The following is a 17987-nucleotide window of genomic DNA, read 5'->3' as shown; positions in this document are numbered from 1 at the left end:
TCACTGGCGGTACTTTCCTGCATCTTCCCTCCTCACTGGCGGTACTTTCCTGCATCTTCCCTTCTCACTGACGGTACTTTCCTGCATCTCCCCTCCTCACTGGGGGTACTTTCCTGCATCTTCTCTCCTCACTGGGGGTACTTTCCTGCATCTTCTCTCCTCACTGGGGGTACTTTCCTGCATCTCCCCTCCTCACTGGGGGTACTTTCCTGCATCTCCCCTCCTCACTGGCGGTACTTTCCTGCATCTTCCCTCCTCACTGACGGTACTTTCCTGCATCTCCCCATCTCACTGGCGGTACTTTCCTGCATCTTCCCTCCTCACTGGGGGTACTTTCCTGCATCTTCCCTCCTCGCTGGCGGTACTTTCCTGCATCTCCCCTCCTCACTGGCGGTACTTTCCTGCATCTTCCCTCCTCACTGGGGGTACTTTCCTGCATCTTCCCTCCTCGCTGGCGGTACTTTCCTGCATCTCCCCTCCTCACTGGGGGTACTTTCCTGCATCTTCTCTCCTCACTGGGGGTACTTTCCTGCAACTTCCCTCCTCGCTGGCGGTACTTTCCTGCATCTTCCCTCCTCACTGGCGGTACTTTCCTGCATCTCCCCTCCTCACTGGGGGTACTTTCCTGCATCTCCCCTCCTCACTGGGGGTACTTTCCTGCATCTCCCCTCCTCACTGGCGGTACTTTCCTGCATCTTCCCTTCTCACTGACGGTACTTTTCTGCATCTTCCCTCCTCACTGGCGGTACTTTCCTGCATCTCCCCTCCTCACTGGGGGTACTTTTCTGCATCTTCCCTTCTCACTGGGGGTACTTTTCTGCATCTTCCCTCCTCACTGGCGGTACTTTCCTGCATCTCCCCTCCTCACTGGGGGTACTTTCCTGCATCTTCCTTTCTCACTGGCGGTACTTTCCTGCATCTCCCCTCCTCGCTGGCGGTACTTTCCTGCATCTCCCCTTTTCACTGGCGGTACTTTCCTGCATCTTCCCTCCTCACTGGGGGTACTTTCCTGCATCTCCCCTCCTCACTGGGGGTACTTTCCTGCATCTTCCCTCCTCACTGGGGGTACTTTCCTGCATCTCCCCTCCTCACTGGGGGTACTTTCCTGCATCTCCCCTTCTCACTGGCGGTACTTTCCTGCATCTTCCCTTCTCACTGGGGGTACTTTCCTGCATCTTCCCTCCTCGCTGGCGGTACTTTCCTGCATCTTCCCTCCTCACTGGCTTTACTTTCCTGCATCTTCCCTTCTCACTGGGGGTACTTTCCTGCATCTCCCCTCCTCACTGGGGGTACTTTCCTGCTTCTTCTCTCCTCACTGGGGGTACTTTCCTGCATCTTCTCTCCTCACTGGGGGTACTTTCCTGCATCTTCTCTCCTCACTGGGGGTACTTTCCTGCATCTCCCCTCCTCACTGGGGGTACTTTCCTGCATCTCCCCTCCTCGCTGGCGGTACTTTCCTGCATCTTCCCTTCTCACTGGGGGTACTTTTCTGCATCTTCCCTCCTCACTGGCGGTACTTTCCTGCATCTCCCATCCTCACTCGGGGTACTTTCCTGCATCTTCCCATCTCACTGGGGGTACTTTTCTGCATCTCCCCTCCTCACTGGGGGTACTTTCCTGCATCTTCCCTCCTCACTGGGGGTACTTTCCTGCATCTCCCCTCCTCACTGGCGGTACTTTCCTGCATCTTCCCTCCTCACTGGCGGTACTTTCCTGCATCTCCCCTCCTCACTGGGGGTACTTTCCTGCATCTTCTCTCCTCACTGGGGGTACTTTCCTGCAACTTCCCTCCTCGCTGGCGGTACTTTCCTGCATCTTCCCTCCTCACTGGCGGTACTTTCCTGCATCTCCCCTCCTCACTGGGGGTACTTTCCTGCATCTCCCCTCCTCACTGGGGGTACTTTCCTGCATCTCCCCTCCTCACTGGCGGTACTTTCCTGCATCTTCCCTTCTCACTGGGGGTACTTTTCTGCATCTTCCCTCCTCACTGGCAGTACTTTCCTGCATCTCCCCTCCTCACTGGGGGTACTTTCCTGCATCTTCCCTTCTCACTGGGGGTACTTTTCTGCATCTTCCCTCCTCACTGGCGGTACTTTCCTGCATCTCCCCTCCTCACTGGGGGTACTTTCCTGCATCTTCCCTCCTCACTGGGGGTAATTTCCTGCATCACCCCTCCTCACTGGCGGTACTTTCCTGCATCTTCCCTCCTCACTGGCGGTACTTTCCTGCATCTCCCCTCCTCACTGGGGGTACTTTCCTGCATCTTCTCTCCTCACTGGGGGTACTTTCCTGCATCTTCCCTCCTCGCTGGCGGTACTTTCCTGCATCTTCCCTCCTCACTGGCGGTACTTTCCTGCATCTCCCCTCCTCACTGGGGGTACTTTCCTGCATCTCCCCTCCTCACTGGGGGTACTTTCCTGCATCTTCCCTTCTCACTGGGGTTACTTTCCTGCATCTCCCCTCCTCACTGGTGGTACTTTCCTGCATCTTCCCTTCTCACTGACGGTACTTTCCTGCATCTCCCCTCCTCACTGGCGGTACTTTCCTGCATCTTCCCTTCTCACTGGGGGTACTTTCCTGCATCTCCCCTCCTCACTGGGGGTACTTTCCTGCATCTTCTGTCCTCACTGGGGGTACTTTCCTGCATCTCCCCTCCTCACTGGGGGTACTTTCCTGCATCTTCCCTTCTCACTGGCGGTACTTTCCTGCATCTCCCCTCCTCACTGGGGGTACTTTCCTGCATCTTCCCTTCTCACTGGGGGTACTTTTCTGCGTCTTCCCTCCTCACTGGCGGTACTTTCCTGCATCTCCCCTCCTCACTGGTGGTACTTTCCTGCATCTTCCCTTCTCACTGACTGTACTTTCCTGCATCTCCCCTCCTCACTGGCGGTACTTTACTGCATCTTCCCTCCTCACTGGGGGTACTTTCCTGCATCTCCCCTCCTCACTGGCGGTACTTTCCTGCATCTCCCCTCCTCACTGGGGGTACTTTCCTGCATCTTCCCTTCTCACTGGGGGTACTTTCCTGCATCTTCCCTTCTCACTGACGGTACTTTCCTGCATCTTCCCTCCTCACTGGGGGTACTTTCCTGCATCTCCCCTCCTCACTGGCGGTACTTTCCTGCATCTCCCCTCCTCACTGGGGGTACTTTCCTGCATCTTCCCTTCTCACTGGCGGTACTTTCCTGCATCTTCCCTCCTCACTGGGGGTACTTTCCTGCATCTTCCCTTCTCACTGGGGGTACTTTCCTGCATCTCCCCTCCTCACTGGGGGTACTTTCCTGCATCTTCCCTTCTCACTGGCGGTACTTTCCTGCATCTTCCCTCCTCACTGGGGGTACTTTCCTGCATCTTCCCTTCTCACTGACGGTACTTTCCTGCATCTTCCCTTCTCACTGACGGTACTTTTCTGCATCTCCCCTCCTCACTGGCGGTACTTTCCTGCATCTTCCCTCCTCACTGGCGGTACTTTCCTGCATCTTCCCTTCTCACTGACGGTACTTTCCTGCATCTCCCCTCCTCACTGGGGGTACTTTCCTGCATCTTCTCTCCTCACTGGGGGTACTTTCCTGCATCTTCTCTCCTCACTGGGGGTACTTTCCTGCATCTTCCCTCCTCACTGGGGGTACTTTCCTGCATCTCCCCTCCTCACTGGCGGTACTTTCCTGCATCTTCCCTCCTCACTGACGGTACTTTCCTGCATCTCCCCATCTCACTGGCGGTACTTTCCTGCATCTCCCCTCCTCACTGGGGGTACTTTCCTGCATCTTCTGTCCTCACTGGGGGTACTTTCCTGCATCTCCCCTCCTCACTGGGGGTACTTTCCTGCATCTTCCCTTCTCACTGGCGGTACTTTCCTGCATCTCCCCTCCTCACTGGGGGTACTTTCCTGCATCTTCCCTTCTCACTGGGGGTACTTTTATGCATCTTCCCTCCTCACTGGCGGTACTTTCCTGCATCTCCCCTCCTCACTGGTGGTACTTTCCTGCATCTTCCCTCCTCACTGACGGTACTTTCCTGCATCTCCCCTCCTCACTGGCGGTACTTTCCTGCATCTTCCCTTCTCACTGACGGTATTTTCCTGCATCTTCCCTCCTCACTGGGGGTACTTTCCTGCATCTCCCCTCCTCACTGGCGGTACTTTCCTGCATCTCCCCTCCTCACTGGGGGTACTTTCCTGCATCTCCCCTCCTCACTGGGGGTACTTTCCTGCATCTTCCCTTCTCACTGGCGGTACTTTCCTGCATCTTCCCTTCTCACTGGGGGTACTTTCCTGCATCTTCCCTTCTCACTGGCGGTACTTTCCTGCATCTTCCCTTCTCACTGGGGGTACTTTCCTGCATCTTCCCTCCTCGCTTGCGGTACTTTCCTGCATCTCCCCTCCTCACTGGGGGTACTTTCCTACATCTTCTCTCCTCACTGGCGGTACTTTCCTGCATCTCCCCATCTCACTGGGGGTAATTTCCTGCATCTTCCCTCCTCACTGGGGGTACTTTCCTGCATCTTCCCTTCTCACTGGGGGTACTTTCCTGCATCTCCCCTCCTCGCTGGCGGTACTTTCCTGCATCTTCCCTCCTCACTGGGGGTACTTTCCTGCATCTTCCCTCCTCACTGGCGGTACTTTCCTGCATCTTCCCTTCTCACTGGGGGTACTTTCCTGCATCTTCTCTCCTCACTGGGGGTACGTTCCTGCATCTTCCCTCCTCACTGGGGGTACTTTCCTGCATCTTCCCTCCTCACTGGGGGTACTTTCCTGCATCTTCCCTCCTCACTGGCGGTACTTTCCTGCATCTCCCCTCCTCACTGGGGATCCTTTCCTGCATCTTACCCTCCTCACTGGGGGTACTTTCCTGCATCTTCCCTTCTCACTGGCGGTACTTTCCTGCATCTTCCCTCCTCACTGGGGGTACTTTCCTGCATCTTCCCTCCTCACTGGGGGTACTTTCCTGCATCTCCCTCCTCGCTGGCGGTACTTTCCTGCATCTTCCTTTCTCACTGGCGGTACTTTCCTGCATCTCCCCTCCTCGCTGGCGGTACTTTCCTGCATCTCCCCTTCTCCCTGGCGGTACTTTCCTGCATCTTCCCTCCTCACTGGGGGTACTTTCCTGCATCTCCCCTCCTCACTGGGGGTACTTTCCTGCATCTCCCCTTCTCACTGGCGGTACTTTCCTGCATCTTCCCTTCTCACTGGGGGTACTTTCCTGCATCTTCCCTCCTCGCTGGCGGTACTTTCCTGCCTCTCCCCTCCTCACTGGGGGTACTTTCCTGCATCTTCCCTCCTCACTGGGGGTACTTTCCTGCATCTTCCCTCCTCACTGGGGGTACTTTCCTGCATCTTCCCTCCTCGCTGGCGGTACTTTCCTGCATCTTCCCTCCTCACTGGCGGTACTTTCCTGCATCTTCCCTCCTCACTGGGGGGTACTTTCCTGCATCTCCCCTCCTCACTGGCGGTACTTTCCTGCATCTTCCCTTCTTACTGGGGGTACTTTCCTGCCTCTCCCCTCCTCACTGGGGGTACTTTCCTGCATCTCCCCTCCTCACTGGCGGTACTTTCCTGCATCTTCCCTCCTCACTGGGGGTACTTTCCTGCATCTTCCCTCCTCACTGGCGGTACTTTCCTGCATCTTCCCTCCTCACTGGGGGTACTTTCCTGCATCTCCCCTCCTCACTGGGGGTACTTTCCTGCATCTCCCCTCCTCACTGGCGGTACTTTCCTGCATCTTCCCTCCTCACTGGGGGTACTTTCCTGCATCTCCCCTTCTCACTGGCGGTACTTTCCTGCATCTTCCCTCCTCACTGGCGGTACTTTCCTGCATCTTCCCTTCTCACTGAGGGTACTTTCCTGCATCTTCCCTCCTCGCTGGCTGTACTTTCCTGCATCTTCCCTCCTCGCTGGCTGTACTTTCCTGCCTCTCCCCTCCTCACTGGGGGTACTTTCCTGCATCTTCCCTCCTCACTGGGGGTACTTTCCTACATCTTCCCTCCTCACTGGGGGTACTTTCCTGCATCTTCCCTCCTCGCTGGCGGTACTTTCCTGCATCTTCCCTCCTCACTGGCGGTACTTTCCTGCATCTTCCCTCCTCACTGGGGGTACTTTCCTGCATCTTCCCTTCTCACTGACGGTACTTTCCTGCATCTCCCCTCCTCACTGGCGGTACTTTCCTGCATCTTCCCTCCTCACTGGGGGTACTTTCCTGCATCTCCCCTCCTCACTGGGGGTACTTTCCTGCATCTCCCCTCCTCGCTGGCGGTACTTTCCTGCATCTCCCCTCCTCACTGGGGGTACTTTCCTGCATCTTCCCTTCTCACTGGGGATCCTTTCCTGCATCTTCCCTCCTCACTGGGGGTACTTTCCTGCATCTTCCCTCCTCACTGGCGGTACTTTCCTGCATCTCCCCTCCTCACTGGGGGTACTTTCCTACATCTTCTCTCCTCACTGGCGGTACTTTCCTGCATCTCCCCTCCTCACTGGGGGTACTTTCCTACATCTTCTCTCCTCACTGGCGGTACTTTCCTGCATCTCCCCATCTCACTGGGGGTACTTTCCTGCATCTTCCCTCCTCACTGGGGGTACTTTCCTGCATCTCCCCATCTCACTGGGGGTACTTTCCTGCATCTTCCCTCCTCACTGGGGGTACTTTCCTGCATCTTCCCTCCTCACTGGCGGTACTTTCCTGCATCTCCCCTCCTCACTGGGGGTACTTTCCTACATCTTCTCTCCTCACTGGCGGTACTTTCCTGCATCTCCCCATCTCACTGGCGGTACTTTCCTGCATCTTCCCTCCTCACTGGGGGTACTTTCCTGCATCTTCCCTCCTCACTGGGGATCCTTTCCTGCATCTTACCCTCCTCACTGGGGATCCTTTCCTGCATCTTCCCTCCTCACTGGGGGTACTTTCCTGCATCTTCCCTCCTCACTGGCGGTACTTTCCTGCATCTTCCCTCCTCGCTGGCGGTACTTTCCTGCATCTCCCCTCCTCACTGGGGGTACTTTCCTGCATCTCCCCTCCTCACTGGGGGTACTTTCCTGCATCTCCCCTCCTCACTGGCGGTACTTTCCTGCATCTCCCCTTCTCACTGGGGGTACTTTCCTGCATCTTCCCTTCTCACTGGGGGTACTTTCCTGCATCTTCCCTCCTCGCTTGCGGTACTTTCCTGCATCTTTCCTCCTCGCTGGCGGTACTTTCCTGCCTCTCCCCTCCTCACTGGGGGTACTTTCCTGCATCTTCCCTCCTCACTGGGGGTACTTTCCTGCATCTTCCCTCCTCACTGGGGGTACTTTCCTGCATCTCCCCTCCTCGCTGGCGGTACTTTCCTGCATCTTCCCTCCTCACTGGGGGTACTTTCCTGCATCTCCCCTCCTCACTGGGGGTACTTTCCTACATCTTCTCTCCTCACTGGCGGTACTTTCCTGCATCTCCCCATCTCACTGGGGGTACTTTCCTGCATCTTCCCTCCTCACTGGGGGTACTTTCCTGCATCTTCCCTTCTCACTGGGGGTACTTTCCTGCATCTCCCCTCCTCGCTGGCGGTACTTTCCTGCATCTTCCCTCCTCACTGGGGGTACTTTCCTGCATCTTCCCTTCTCACTGGGGGTACTTTCCTGCATCTTCTCTCCTCACTGGGGGTACTTTCCTGCATCTTCCCTCCTCACTGGGGGTACTTTCCTGCATCTTCCCTCCTCACTGGGGGTACTTTCCTGCATCTTCCCTCCTCACTGGCGGTACTTTCCTGCATCTCCCCTCCTCACTGGGGATCCTTTCCTGCATCTTACCCTCCTCACTGGGGGTACTTTCCTGCATCTTCCCTTCTCACTGGCGGTACTTTTCTGCATCTTCCCTCCTCACTGGGGGTACTTTCCTGCATCTTCCCTCCTCACTGGGGGTACTTTCCTGCATCTCCCTCCTCGCTGGCGGTACTTTCCTGCATCTTCCTTTCTCACTGGCGGTACTTTCCTGCATCTCCCCTCCTCGCTGGCGGTACTTTCCTGCATCTCCCCTTCTCCCTGGCGGTACTTTCCTGCATCTTCCCTCCTCACTGGGGGTACTTTCCTGCATCTCCCCTCCTCCCTGGGGGTACTTTCCTGCATCTTCCCTCCTCACTGGGGGTACTTTCCTGCATCTCCCCTCCTCACTGGGGGTACTTTCCTGCATCTCCCCTTCTCACTGGCGGTACTTTCCTGCATCTTCCCTTCTCACTGGGGGTACTTTCCTGCATCTTCCCTCCTCGCTGGCGGTACTTTCCTGCATCTCCCCTCCTCGCTGGCGGTACTTTCCTGCATCTTCCCTCCTCACTGGGGGTACTTTCCTGCATCTTTCCTCCTCGCTGGCGGTACTTTCCTGCATCTTCCCTCCTCACTGGGGATCCTTTCCTGCATCTTCCCTCCTCACTGGGGGTACTTTCCTGCATCTCCCCTCCTCACTGGGGGTACTTTCCTGCATCTTCCCTCCCCACTGGGGGTACTTTCCTGCATCTTCCCTCCTCGCTGGCGGTACTTTCCTGCATCTTCCCTCCTCACTGGCGGTACTTTCCTGCATCTTCCCTCCTCACTGGGGGTACTTTCCTGCATCTTCCCTTCTCACTGACGGTACTTTCCTGCATCTCCCCTCCTCACTGGCGGTACTTTCCTGCATCTTCCCTCCTCACTGGGGGTACTTTCCTGCATCTCCCCTCCTCACTGGGGGTACTTTCCTGCATCTCCCCTCCTCACTGGCGGTACTTTCCTGCATCTCCCCTCCTCACTGGGGGTACTTTCCTGCATCTCCCCTCCTCGCTGGCGGTACTTTCCTGCATCTCCCCTCCTCGCTGGGGGTACTTTCCTGCATCTTCCCTTCTCACTGGGGGTACTTTCCTGCATCTTCCCTCCTCGCTGGCGGTACTTTCCTGCATCTCCCCTCCTCGCTGGCGGTACTTTCCTGCATCTTCCCTCCTCACTGGGGGTACTTTCCTGCATCTTTCCTCCTCGCTGGCGGTACTTTCCTGCATCTCCCCTCCTCACTGGGGGTACTTTCCTGCATCTCCCCTCCTCACTGGCGGTACTTTCCTGCATCTCCCCTCCTCACTGGGGGTACTTTCCTGCATCTCCCCTCCTCGCTGGCGGTACTTTCCTGCATCTTCCCTCCTCACTGGGGGTACTTTCCTACATCTTCCCTCCTCACTGGGGGTACTTTCCTGCATCTTCCCTCCTCGCTGGCGGTACTTTCCTGCATCTTCCCTCCTCACTGGCGGTACTTTCCTGCATCTTCCCTCCTCACTGGGGGTACTTTCCTGCATCTTCCCTTCTCACTGACGGTACTTTCCTGCATCTCCCCTCCTCACTGGCGGTACTTTCCTGCATCTTCCCTCCTCACTGGGGGTACTTTCCTGCATCTCCCCTCCTCACTGGGGGTACTTTCCTGCATCTCCCCTCCTCGCTGGCGGTACTTTCCTGCATCTCCCCTCCTCACTGGGGGTACTTTCCTGCATCTTCCCTTCTCACTGGGGATCCTTTCCTGCATCTTCCCTCCTCACTGGGGGTACTTTCCTACATCTTCTCTCCTCACTGGCGGTACTTTCCTGCATCTCCCCTCCTCACTGGGGGTACTTTCCTACATCTTCTCTCCTCACTGGCGGTACTTTCCTGCATCTCCCCATCTCACTGGGGGTACTTTCCTGCATCTTCCCTCCTCACTGGGGGTACTTTCCTGCATCTTCCCTTCTCACTGGCGGTACTTTCCTGCATCTCCCCATCTCACTGGGGGTACTTTCCTGCATCTTCCCTCCTCACTGGGGGTACTTTCCTGCATCTTCCCTCCTCACTGGCGGTACTTTCCTGCATCTCCCCTCCTCACTGGGGGTACTTTCCTACATCTTCTCTCCTCACTGGCGGTACTTTCCTGCATCTCCCCATCTCACTGGCGGTACTTTCCTGCATCTTCCCTCCTCACTGGGGGTACTTTCCTGCATCTTCCCTCCTCACTGGGGATCCTTTCCTGCATCTTACCCTCCTCACTGGGGATCCTTTCCTGCATCTTCCCTTCTCACTGGGGGTACTTTCCTGCATCTTCCCTCCTCACTGGCGGTACTTTCCTGCATCTTCCCTCCTCGCTGGCGGTACTTTCCTGCATCTCCCCTCCTCACTGGGGGTACTTTCCTGCATCTCCCCTCCTCACTGGGGGTACTTTCCTGCATCTCCCCTCCTCACTGGCGGTACTTTCCTGCATCTCCCCTTCTCACTGGGGGTACTTTCCTGCATCTTCCCTTCTCACTGGGGGTACTTTCCTGCATCTTCCCTCCTCGCTTGCGGTACTTTCCTGCATCTTTCCTCCTCGCTGGCGGTACTTTCCTGCCTCTCCCCTCCTCACTGGGGGTACTTTCCTGCATCTTCCCTCCTCACTGGGGGTACTTTCCTGCATCTTCCCTCCTCACTGGGGGTACTTTCCTGCATCTCCCCTCCTCGCTGGCGGTACTTTCCTGCATCTTCCCTCCTCACTGGGGGTACTTTCCTGCATCTCCCCTCCTCACTGGGGGTACTTTCCTACATCTTCTCTCCTCACTGGCGGTACTTTCCTGCATCTCCCCTTCTCACTGGGGGTACTTTCCTGCATCTTCCCTCCTCACTGGGGGTACTTTCCTGCATCTTCCCTTCTCACTGGGGGTACTTTCCTGCATCTCCCCTCCTCGCTGGCGGTACTTTCCTGCATCTTCCCTCCTCACTGGGGGTACTTTCCTGCATCTTCCCTCCTCACTGGCGGTACTTTCCTGCATCTTCCCTTCTCACTGGGGGTACTTTCCTGCATCTTCTCTCCTCACTGGGGGTACTTTCCTGCATCTTCCCTCCTCACTGGGGGTACTTTCCTGCATCTTCCCTCCTCACTGGGGGTACTTTCCTGCATCTTCCCTCCTCACTGGCGGTACTTTCCTGCATCTCCCCTCCTCACTGGGGATCCTTTCCTGCATCTTACCCTCCTCACTGGGGGTACTTTCCTGCATCTTCCCTTCTCACTGGCGGTACTTTCCTGCATCTTCCCTCCGCACTGGGAGTACTTTCCTGCATCTTCCCTCCTCACTGGGGGTACTTTCCTGCATCTCCCTCCTCGCTGGCGGTACTTTCCTGCATCTTCCTTTCTCACTGGCGGTACTTTCCTGCATCTCCCCTCCTCGCTGGCGGTACTTTCCTGCATCTCCCCTTCTCCCTGGCGGTACTTTCCTGCATCTTCCCTCCTCACTGGGGGTACTTTCCTGCATCTCCCCTCCTCACTGGGGGTACTTTCCTGCATCTTCCCTCCTCACTGGGGGTACTTTCCTGCATCTCCCCTCCTCACTGGGGGTACTTTCCTGCATCTTCCCTCCTCGCTGGGGGTACTTTCCTGCATCTTCCCTCCTCACTGACGGTACTTTCCTGCATCTCCCTTTCCTCACTGGGGGTACTTTCCTGCATCTTCCCTCCTCGCTGGCGGTACTTTCCTGCATCTTCCCTCCTCACTGGGGGTACTTTCCTGCATCTTCCCTCCTCACTGGTGGTACTTTCCTGCATCTTCCCTCCTCACTGACGGTACTTTCCTGCATCTCCCCTCCTCACTGGCGGTACTTTCCTGCATCTCCCTCCTCGCTGGCGGTACTTTCCTGCATCTCCCTCCTCGCTGGCGGTACTTTCCTGCATCTTCCCTCCTCGCTGGGGGTACTTTCCTGCATCTTCCCTCCTCGCTGGCGGTACTTTCCTGCATCTTCCCTCCTCGCTGGGGGTACTTTCCTGCATCTTCCCTTCTCGCTGGGGATCCTTTCCTGCATCTTCCCTCCTCACTGGGGGTACTTTCCTGCATCTTCCCTCCTCGCTGGCGGTACTTTCCTGCCTCTCCCCTCCTCACTGGGGGTACTTTCCTGCATCTCCCCTCCTCACTGGGGGTACTTTCCTGCATCTTCCCTCCTCACTGGGGATCCTTTCCTGCATCTTCCCTCCTCACTGGGGGTACTTTCCTGCATCTCCCCTCCTCACTGGGGGTACTTTCCTGCATCTTCCCTCCTCACTGGCGGTACTTTCCTGCATCTTCCCTCCTCACTGGGGGTACTTTCCTGCATCTTCCCTTCTCACTGGCGGTACTTTCCTGCATCTTCCCTCCTCACTGGCGGTACTTTCCTGCATCTTCCCTCCTCACTGGGGGTACTTTCCTGCATCTCCCCTTCTCACTGGCGGTACTTTCCTGCATCTTCCCTCCTCACTGGCGGTACTTTCCTGCATCTTCCCTTCTCACTGGGGGTACTTTCCTGCATCTTCCCTCCTCGCTGGCGGTACTTTCCTGCCTCTCCCCTCCTCACTGGGGGTACTTTCCTGCATCTTCCCTCCTCACTGGGGGTACTTTCCTGCATCTTCCCTCCTCACTGGGGGTACTTTCCTGCATCTTCCCTCCTCGCTGGCGGTACTTTCCTGCATCTTCCCTCCTCACTGGCGGTACTTTCCTGCATCTTCCCTCCTCACTGGGGGGTACTTTCCTGCATCTCCCCTCCTCACTGGCGGTACTTTCCTGCATCTTCCCTCCTCACTGGGGGTACTTTCCTGCATCTCCCCTCCTCACTGGGGGTACTTTCCTGCATCTCCCCTCCTCACTGGCGGTACTTTCCTGCATCTTCCCTCCTCACTGGGGGTACTTTCCTGCATCTTCCCTCCTCACTGGCGGTACTTTCCTGCATCTTCCCTCCTCACTGGGGGTACTTTCCTGCATCTCCCCTCCTCACTGGGGGTACTTTCCTGCATCTCCCCTCCTCACTGGCGGTACTTTCCTGCATCTTCCCTCCTCACTGGGGGTACTTTCCTGCATCTCCCCTTCTCACTGGCGGTACTTTCCTGCATCTTCCCTCCTCACTGGCGGTACTTTCCTGCATCTTCCATTCTCACTGGGGGTACTTTCCTGCATCTTCCCTCCTCGCTGGCTGTACTTTCCTGCCTCTCCCCTCCTCACTGGGGGTACTTTCCTGCATCTTCCCTCCTCACTGGGGGTACTTTCCTACATCTTCCCTCCTCACTGGGGGTACTTTCCTGCATCTTCCCTCCTCGCTGGCGGTACTTTCCTGCATCTTCCCTCCTCACTGGGGGTACTTTCCTGCATCTCCCCTCCTCACTGGGGGTACTTTCCTGCATCTCCCCTCCTCGCTGGCGGTACTTTCCTGCATCTCCCCTCCTCACTGGGGGTACTTTCCTGCATCTTCCCTTCTCACTGGGGATCCTTTCCTGCATCTTCCCTCCTCACTGGCGGTACTTTCCTGCATCTCCCCTCCTCACTGGGGGTACTTTCCTACATCTTCTCTCCTCACTGGCGGTACTTTCCTGCATCTCCCCATCTCACTGGGGGTACTTTCCTGCATCTTCCCTCCTCACTGGGGGTACTTTCCTGCATCTTCCCTTCTCACTGGCGGTACTTTCCTGCATCTCCCCATCTCACTGGGGGTACTTTCCTGCATCTTCCCTCCTCACTGGGGGTACTTTCCTGCATCTTCCCTCCTCACTGGCGGTACTTTCCTGCATCTCCCCTCCTCACTGGGGGTACTTTCCTATATCTTCTCTCCTCACTGGCGGTACTTTCCTGCATCTCCCCATCTCACTGGGGGTACTTTCCTGCATCTTCCCTCCTCACTGGGGGTACTTTCCTGCATCTTCCCTCCTCACTGGCGGTACTTTCCTGCATCTTCCCTCCTCACTGGGGATCCTTTCCTGCATCTTACCCTCCTCACTGGGGATCCTTTCCTGCATCTTCCCTCCTCACTGGGGGTACTTTCCTGCATCTTCCCTCCTCACTGGCGGTACTTTCCTGCATCTTCCCTCCTCGCTGGCGGTACTTTCCTGCATCTCCCCTCCTCACTGGGGGTACTTTCCTGCATCTCCCCTCCTCACTGGGGGTACTTTCCTGCATCTCCCCTCCTCACTGGCGGTACTTTCCTGCATCTCCCCTCCTCGCTGGCGGTACTTTCCTGCCTCTTCCCTCCTCACTGGCGGTACTTTTCTGCATCTCCCCTTCTCACTGGCGGTACTTTCCTGCATCTCCCCTCCTCACTGGCGGTACTTTCCTGCATCTCCCCTCCTCACTGGCGGTACTTTCATGCATCTCCCCTCCTCGCTGGCGGTACTTTCCTGCCTCTCTGCAGCCTATATTTTACATTACTAGTCTTCTCCCTGTTCCTGTGATCCCATATTGTCCTTCATGGCATAATGGTGACGTGTTATACTGTTGTAATGAAACATGTGTAATGTGCAGGAATTAGCTGGACACAGTTTAGGGGAGCCCGCGTCATCTCTCTGCCAGGAACCGCAGAATATGCCAGGAAGCATGGAGTGTACCTGACAGACGAGTCGGTAGGTGGAGATCACCATCACTATGTTAGTTACAGACCGTGACAGCAGATCTCTGAGTGTCCTTATCTTTGTTATAGGGGGTCGTGAGAGACATTGTGTACCGTGGGTCCATACAGAGAATCCAGGACTGTATCCTTGAGGATCAACATGTTCCGCTGGTACCGCATCCTGGGTCATACGTGACGTGTCTCTACCTGTAATCTCAGCTGTCTCCTGCTCTCTCATCCTGGGTTATGCGTGACGTGTCTGTGATCTCAGCTGTCTCCTGCTCTCTCATCCTGGGTCATACATGACGTGTCTCTATCTGTAATCTCCGCTGTCTCCTGCTCTCTCATCCTGGGTCATACGTGACGTGTCTGTGATCTCAGCTGTCTCCTGCTCTCTCATCCTGGGTCATACATGACGTGTCTCCATCTATGATCTCAGCTGTCTCCTGCTCTCTCATCCTGGGTCATACGTGACGTGTCTCTGTGATCTCAGCTGTCTCCTCTTTCATCCTGGGTCATACATGACGTGTCTCTATCTGTGATCTCAGCTGTCTCCTGCTCTCTCATCCTGGGTCATACGTGACATGTCTCTGTAATCTCAGCTGTCTCCTGCTCTCTCCTCCTGGGTCATACATGACGTGTCTCTATCTGTGATTTCAGCTGTCTCCTGCTCTCTCATCCTGGGTCATACGTGACGTGTTTCTGTGATCCCAGCTGTCTCCTGCTCTCTCATCCTGGGTCATACGTGACGTGTTTTTGTGATCCCAGCTGTCTCCTGCTCTCTCATCCTGGGTCATATGTGACGTGTCTTTGTGATCTCAGCTGTCTCCTGCTCTCTCATCCTGGGTCATACGTGACGTGTCTCTGTGATCTCAGCTGTCTTCTGCTCTCTCATCCTGGGTCATACATGACGTGTCTCTATCTGTGATCTCAGCTGTCTCCTGCTCTCTCATCCTGGGTCATACGTGACGTGTTTCTGTGATCCCAGCTGTCTCCTGCTCTCTCATCCTGGGTCATACGTGACGTGTTTTTGTGATCCCAGCTGTCTCCTGCTCTCTCATCCTGGGTCATACGTGACGTGTCTCTGTGATCTCAGCTGTCTCCTGCTCTCTCATCCTGGGTCATACATGACGTGTTTCTGTGATCCCAGCTGTCTCCTGCTCTCTCATCCTGGGTCATACGTGACGTGTCTCTGTGATCTCAGCTGTCTCCTGCTCTCTCCTCCTGGGTCATACGTGACGTGTCTCTATCTGTGATCTCAGCTGTCTCCTGCTCTCTCATGCTGGGTTATATGTGATGTGTCTCTATCTGTCATCTCAGCTGTCTCCTGCTCTCTCATCCTGGGTCATATGTGACGTGTCTTTGTGATCTCAGCTGTCTCCTGCTCTCTCATCCTGGGTCATATGTGACGTGTCTTTGTGATCTCAGCTGTCTCCTGCTCTCTCATCCTGGGTCATACGTGACGTGTCTCTGTGATCTCAGCTGTCTCCTGCTCTCTCATCCTGGGTCATACGTGACGTGTCTCTGTGATCTCAGCTGTCTCCTGCTCTCTCCTCCTGGGTCATACATGACGTGTCTCTATCTGTGATCTCAGCTGTCTCCTGCTCTCTCATGCTGGGTTATATGTGATGTGTCTCTATCTGTCATCTCAGCTGTCTCCTGCTCTCTCGTGCTGGGTTATATGTGATGTGTCTCTTTCTGTCATCTCAGCTGTCCCCTGCTTTCTCATCCTGGGTCATACGTGACATGTCTCTATCTGTGATCTCAGCTGTCTCCTGCTCTCTCATCCTGGGTCATACATGACATGTCTCTATCTGTGATCTCAGCTGTCTCCTGCTCTCTCATCCTGGGTCATACGTGACATGTCTCTATCTGTGATCTCAGCTGTCTCCTGCTCTCTCATCCTGGGTCATACGTGATGTCTCTATCTGTGATCTCAGCTGTCTCCTGCTCTCTCATCCTGGGTCATACGTGATGTCTCTATCTGGGCATTGGGGCATTTACGAGCTGGTTAGTAACCCGTGGGATCCGTCTGTCCGGCAGTATACTCTGCGCTGAGTGTGCGCTGATCGCTATGGAAGCGAGTGTGTTTTTCGGGTGTGTGATGCAGATGTATGCAGCTTTGCATGTGGGCGACTGTATACGTATGTAGTTCCATGCACGCAATGCGACGTGCTGCGCAGCTCTAAGGCCGCCCTCGTCTCTATTTGTCTTATCTCTCTCTCAGGTGTCGGGAATAGTCTTCCTCTCCTCAGAGACTGCAGAGCGTTTCCTTAGCACTCTCACCTCACCCCCACTGGATGGCTGTACTTACCAGGGTCTCGACTCCGGGGCGGAGCCCATTGAGGTAGGTAGTCAGCTCCCACTCTGACTGGTAATGAGGGGCAGATTTATTAAGCTCGGTGAAGTGATAAAGTGGAAGGTGATAAAGGACCAGCCAATCAGCTCCTAACTGCCATGTCACAGGCTGGGTTTGAAAAATGTCAGTTAGGAGCTGATTGGGTGGTGCTTTATCTCCTTCCAAATTTTTCACTTCACCAAGTTTAATAAATCTGCCCCTGAGAGACAAAGAGATTCCTGCTTTCAGATGGACTTTCAGTCACTCACACTTATAGGTGGTCTCTCGGTGGCTGGCGGTTACAGGCGGGGTCTCGTGGCTGGCGGTTACAGGCAGGGTCTCAGTGGCTGGCGGATACAGGCGGGGTCTCGTCGCTGGCGGTTACAGGCGGGGTCTCAGTGGCTGGCGGTTACAGGCGGGGTCTCGTGGCTGGCAGTTACAGGCAGGGTCTCAGTGGCTGGCAGTTACAGGCTGGGTCTCAGTGGCTGGCGCTTACAGGCGGAGTCTCAGTGGCTGGCGCTTACAGGCGGGATCTCAGTGGCTGGCGCTTACAGGCGGGCTCGCTGTGGCTGGCGGTTACAGGCGGGCTCTCAGTGGCTGGCAGTTACAGGCGGGGTCTCAGTGGCTGGCGCTTACAGGCGGGGTCTCAGTGGCTGGCGCTTACAGGCGGGGTCTCAGTGGCTGGCGCTTACAGGCGGGCTTGCTGTGGCTGGTGGTTACAGGCGGGCTCTCGGTGGCTGGCGGTTACAGCCGGGCTCTCGTGGCTAGTGGCTACAAGCGGGGTCTCGGTGGCTGGCGGTTACAGGCAGGGTCTCAGTGGCTGGCGGTTACAGGCGGGGTCTCGTGGCTGGCAGTTACAGGCGGGGTCTCGTGGCTGGCAGTTACAGGCGGGGTCTCAGTGGCTGGCGGTTACAGGCGGGGTCTCGGTGGCTAGTGGCTACAAGCGAGGTCTCGGTGGCTGACGGTTACAGGTGGGCTCTCGGTGGCTGGCAGTTATGGGCGGACTCTCGGTGGCTGGCGCTTACAGGCGGGATCTCGGTGGCTGGCACGTACGACTGGCCTCAAACAATCAGAACGGATTCTTACAGATGTCTCTCGGTAGCACTCTGGGACAGTCTCTTGCTCACACTCAGGGAAGAGCATTGTCTCATCTTCCCCAGGTGTCTCTGTTCCTGGACGTCCTGATGAGCATGTGTCAGGATGTCAGTAAGGAGAGGTTCCTGAGTGGGGACTCTGATCTCAGTGACAGGACAAGAAGCGCCCGGGCCATACTCTGGAAAGAGCTTCATGACCTCCCTCTGACCATGAGTAAGTCGTCAGCCCCACATTGTCTGAAGAG

At 56.0% G+C, this 17987-nt stretch overlaps 1 protein-coding gene across 4 annotated transcripts in view; it reads left to right on the top strand.

Moving 5' to 3' along the window:
* Positions 1-17987, top strand: part of FCSK (fucose kinase) — a 144300-nt gene that overhangs the window by 95454 nt on the left and 30859 nt on the right. For all 4 annotated transcript variants that reach the window (XM_063945868.1, XM_063945867.1, XM_063945870.1 and 1 more), the window contains exons 7-10: positions 14226-14323; positions 14401-14481; positions 16538-16657; positions 17809-17956. In XM_063945868.1, the coding sequence (XP_063801938.1) occupies positions 14226-14323; positions 14401-14481; positions 16538-16657; positions 17809-17956 (447 nt within the window). The remainder of the gene's footprint in view (positions 1-14225; positions 14324-14400; positions 14482-16537; positions 16658-17808; positions 17957-17987) is intronic.

This window comes from Pseudophryne corroboree, chromosome 11, assembly GCF_028390025.1.
Source record: "Pseudophryne corroboree isolate aPseCor3 chromosome 11, aPseCor3.hap2, whole genome shotgun sequence".
In the NCBI taxonomy this organism is placed as follows: Eukaryota; Metazoa; Chordata; class Amphibia; order Anura; family Myobatrachidae; genus Pseudophryne; species Pseudophryne corroboree.
This window is presented reverse-complemented; position numbering and strand designations above follow the sequence as displayed.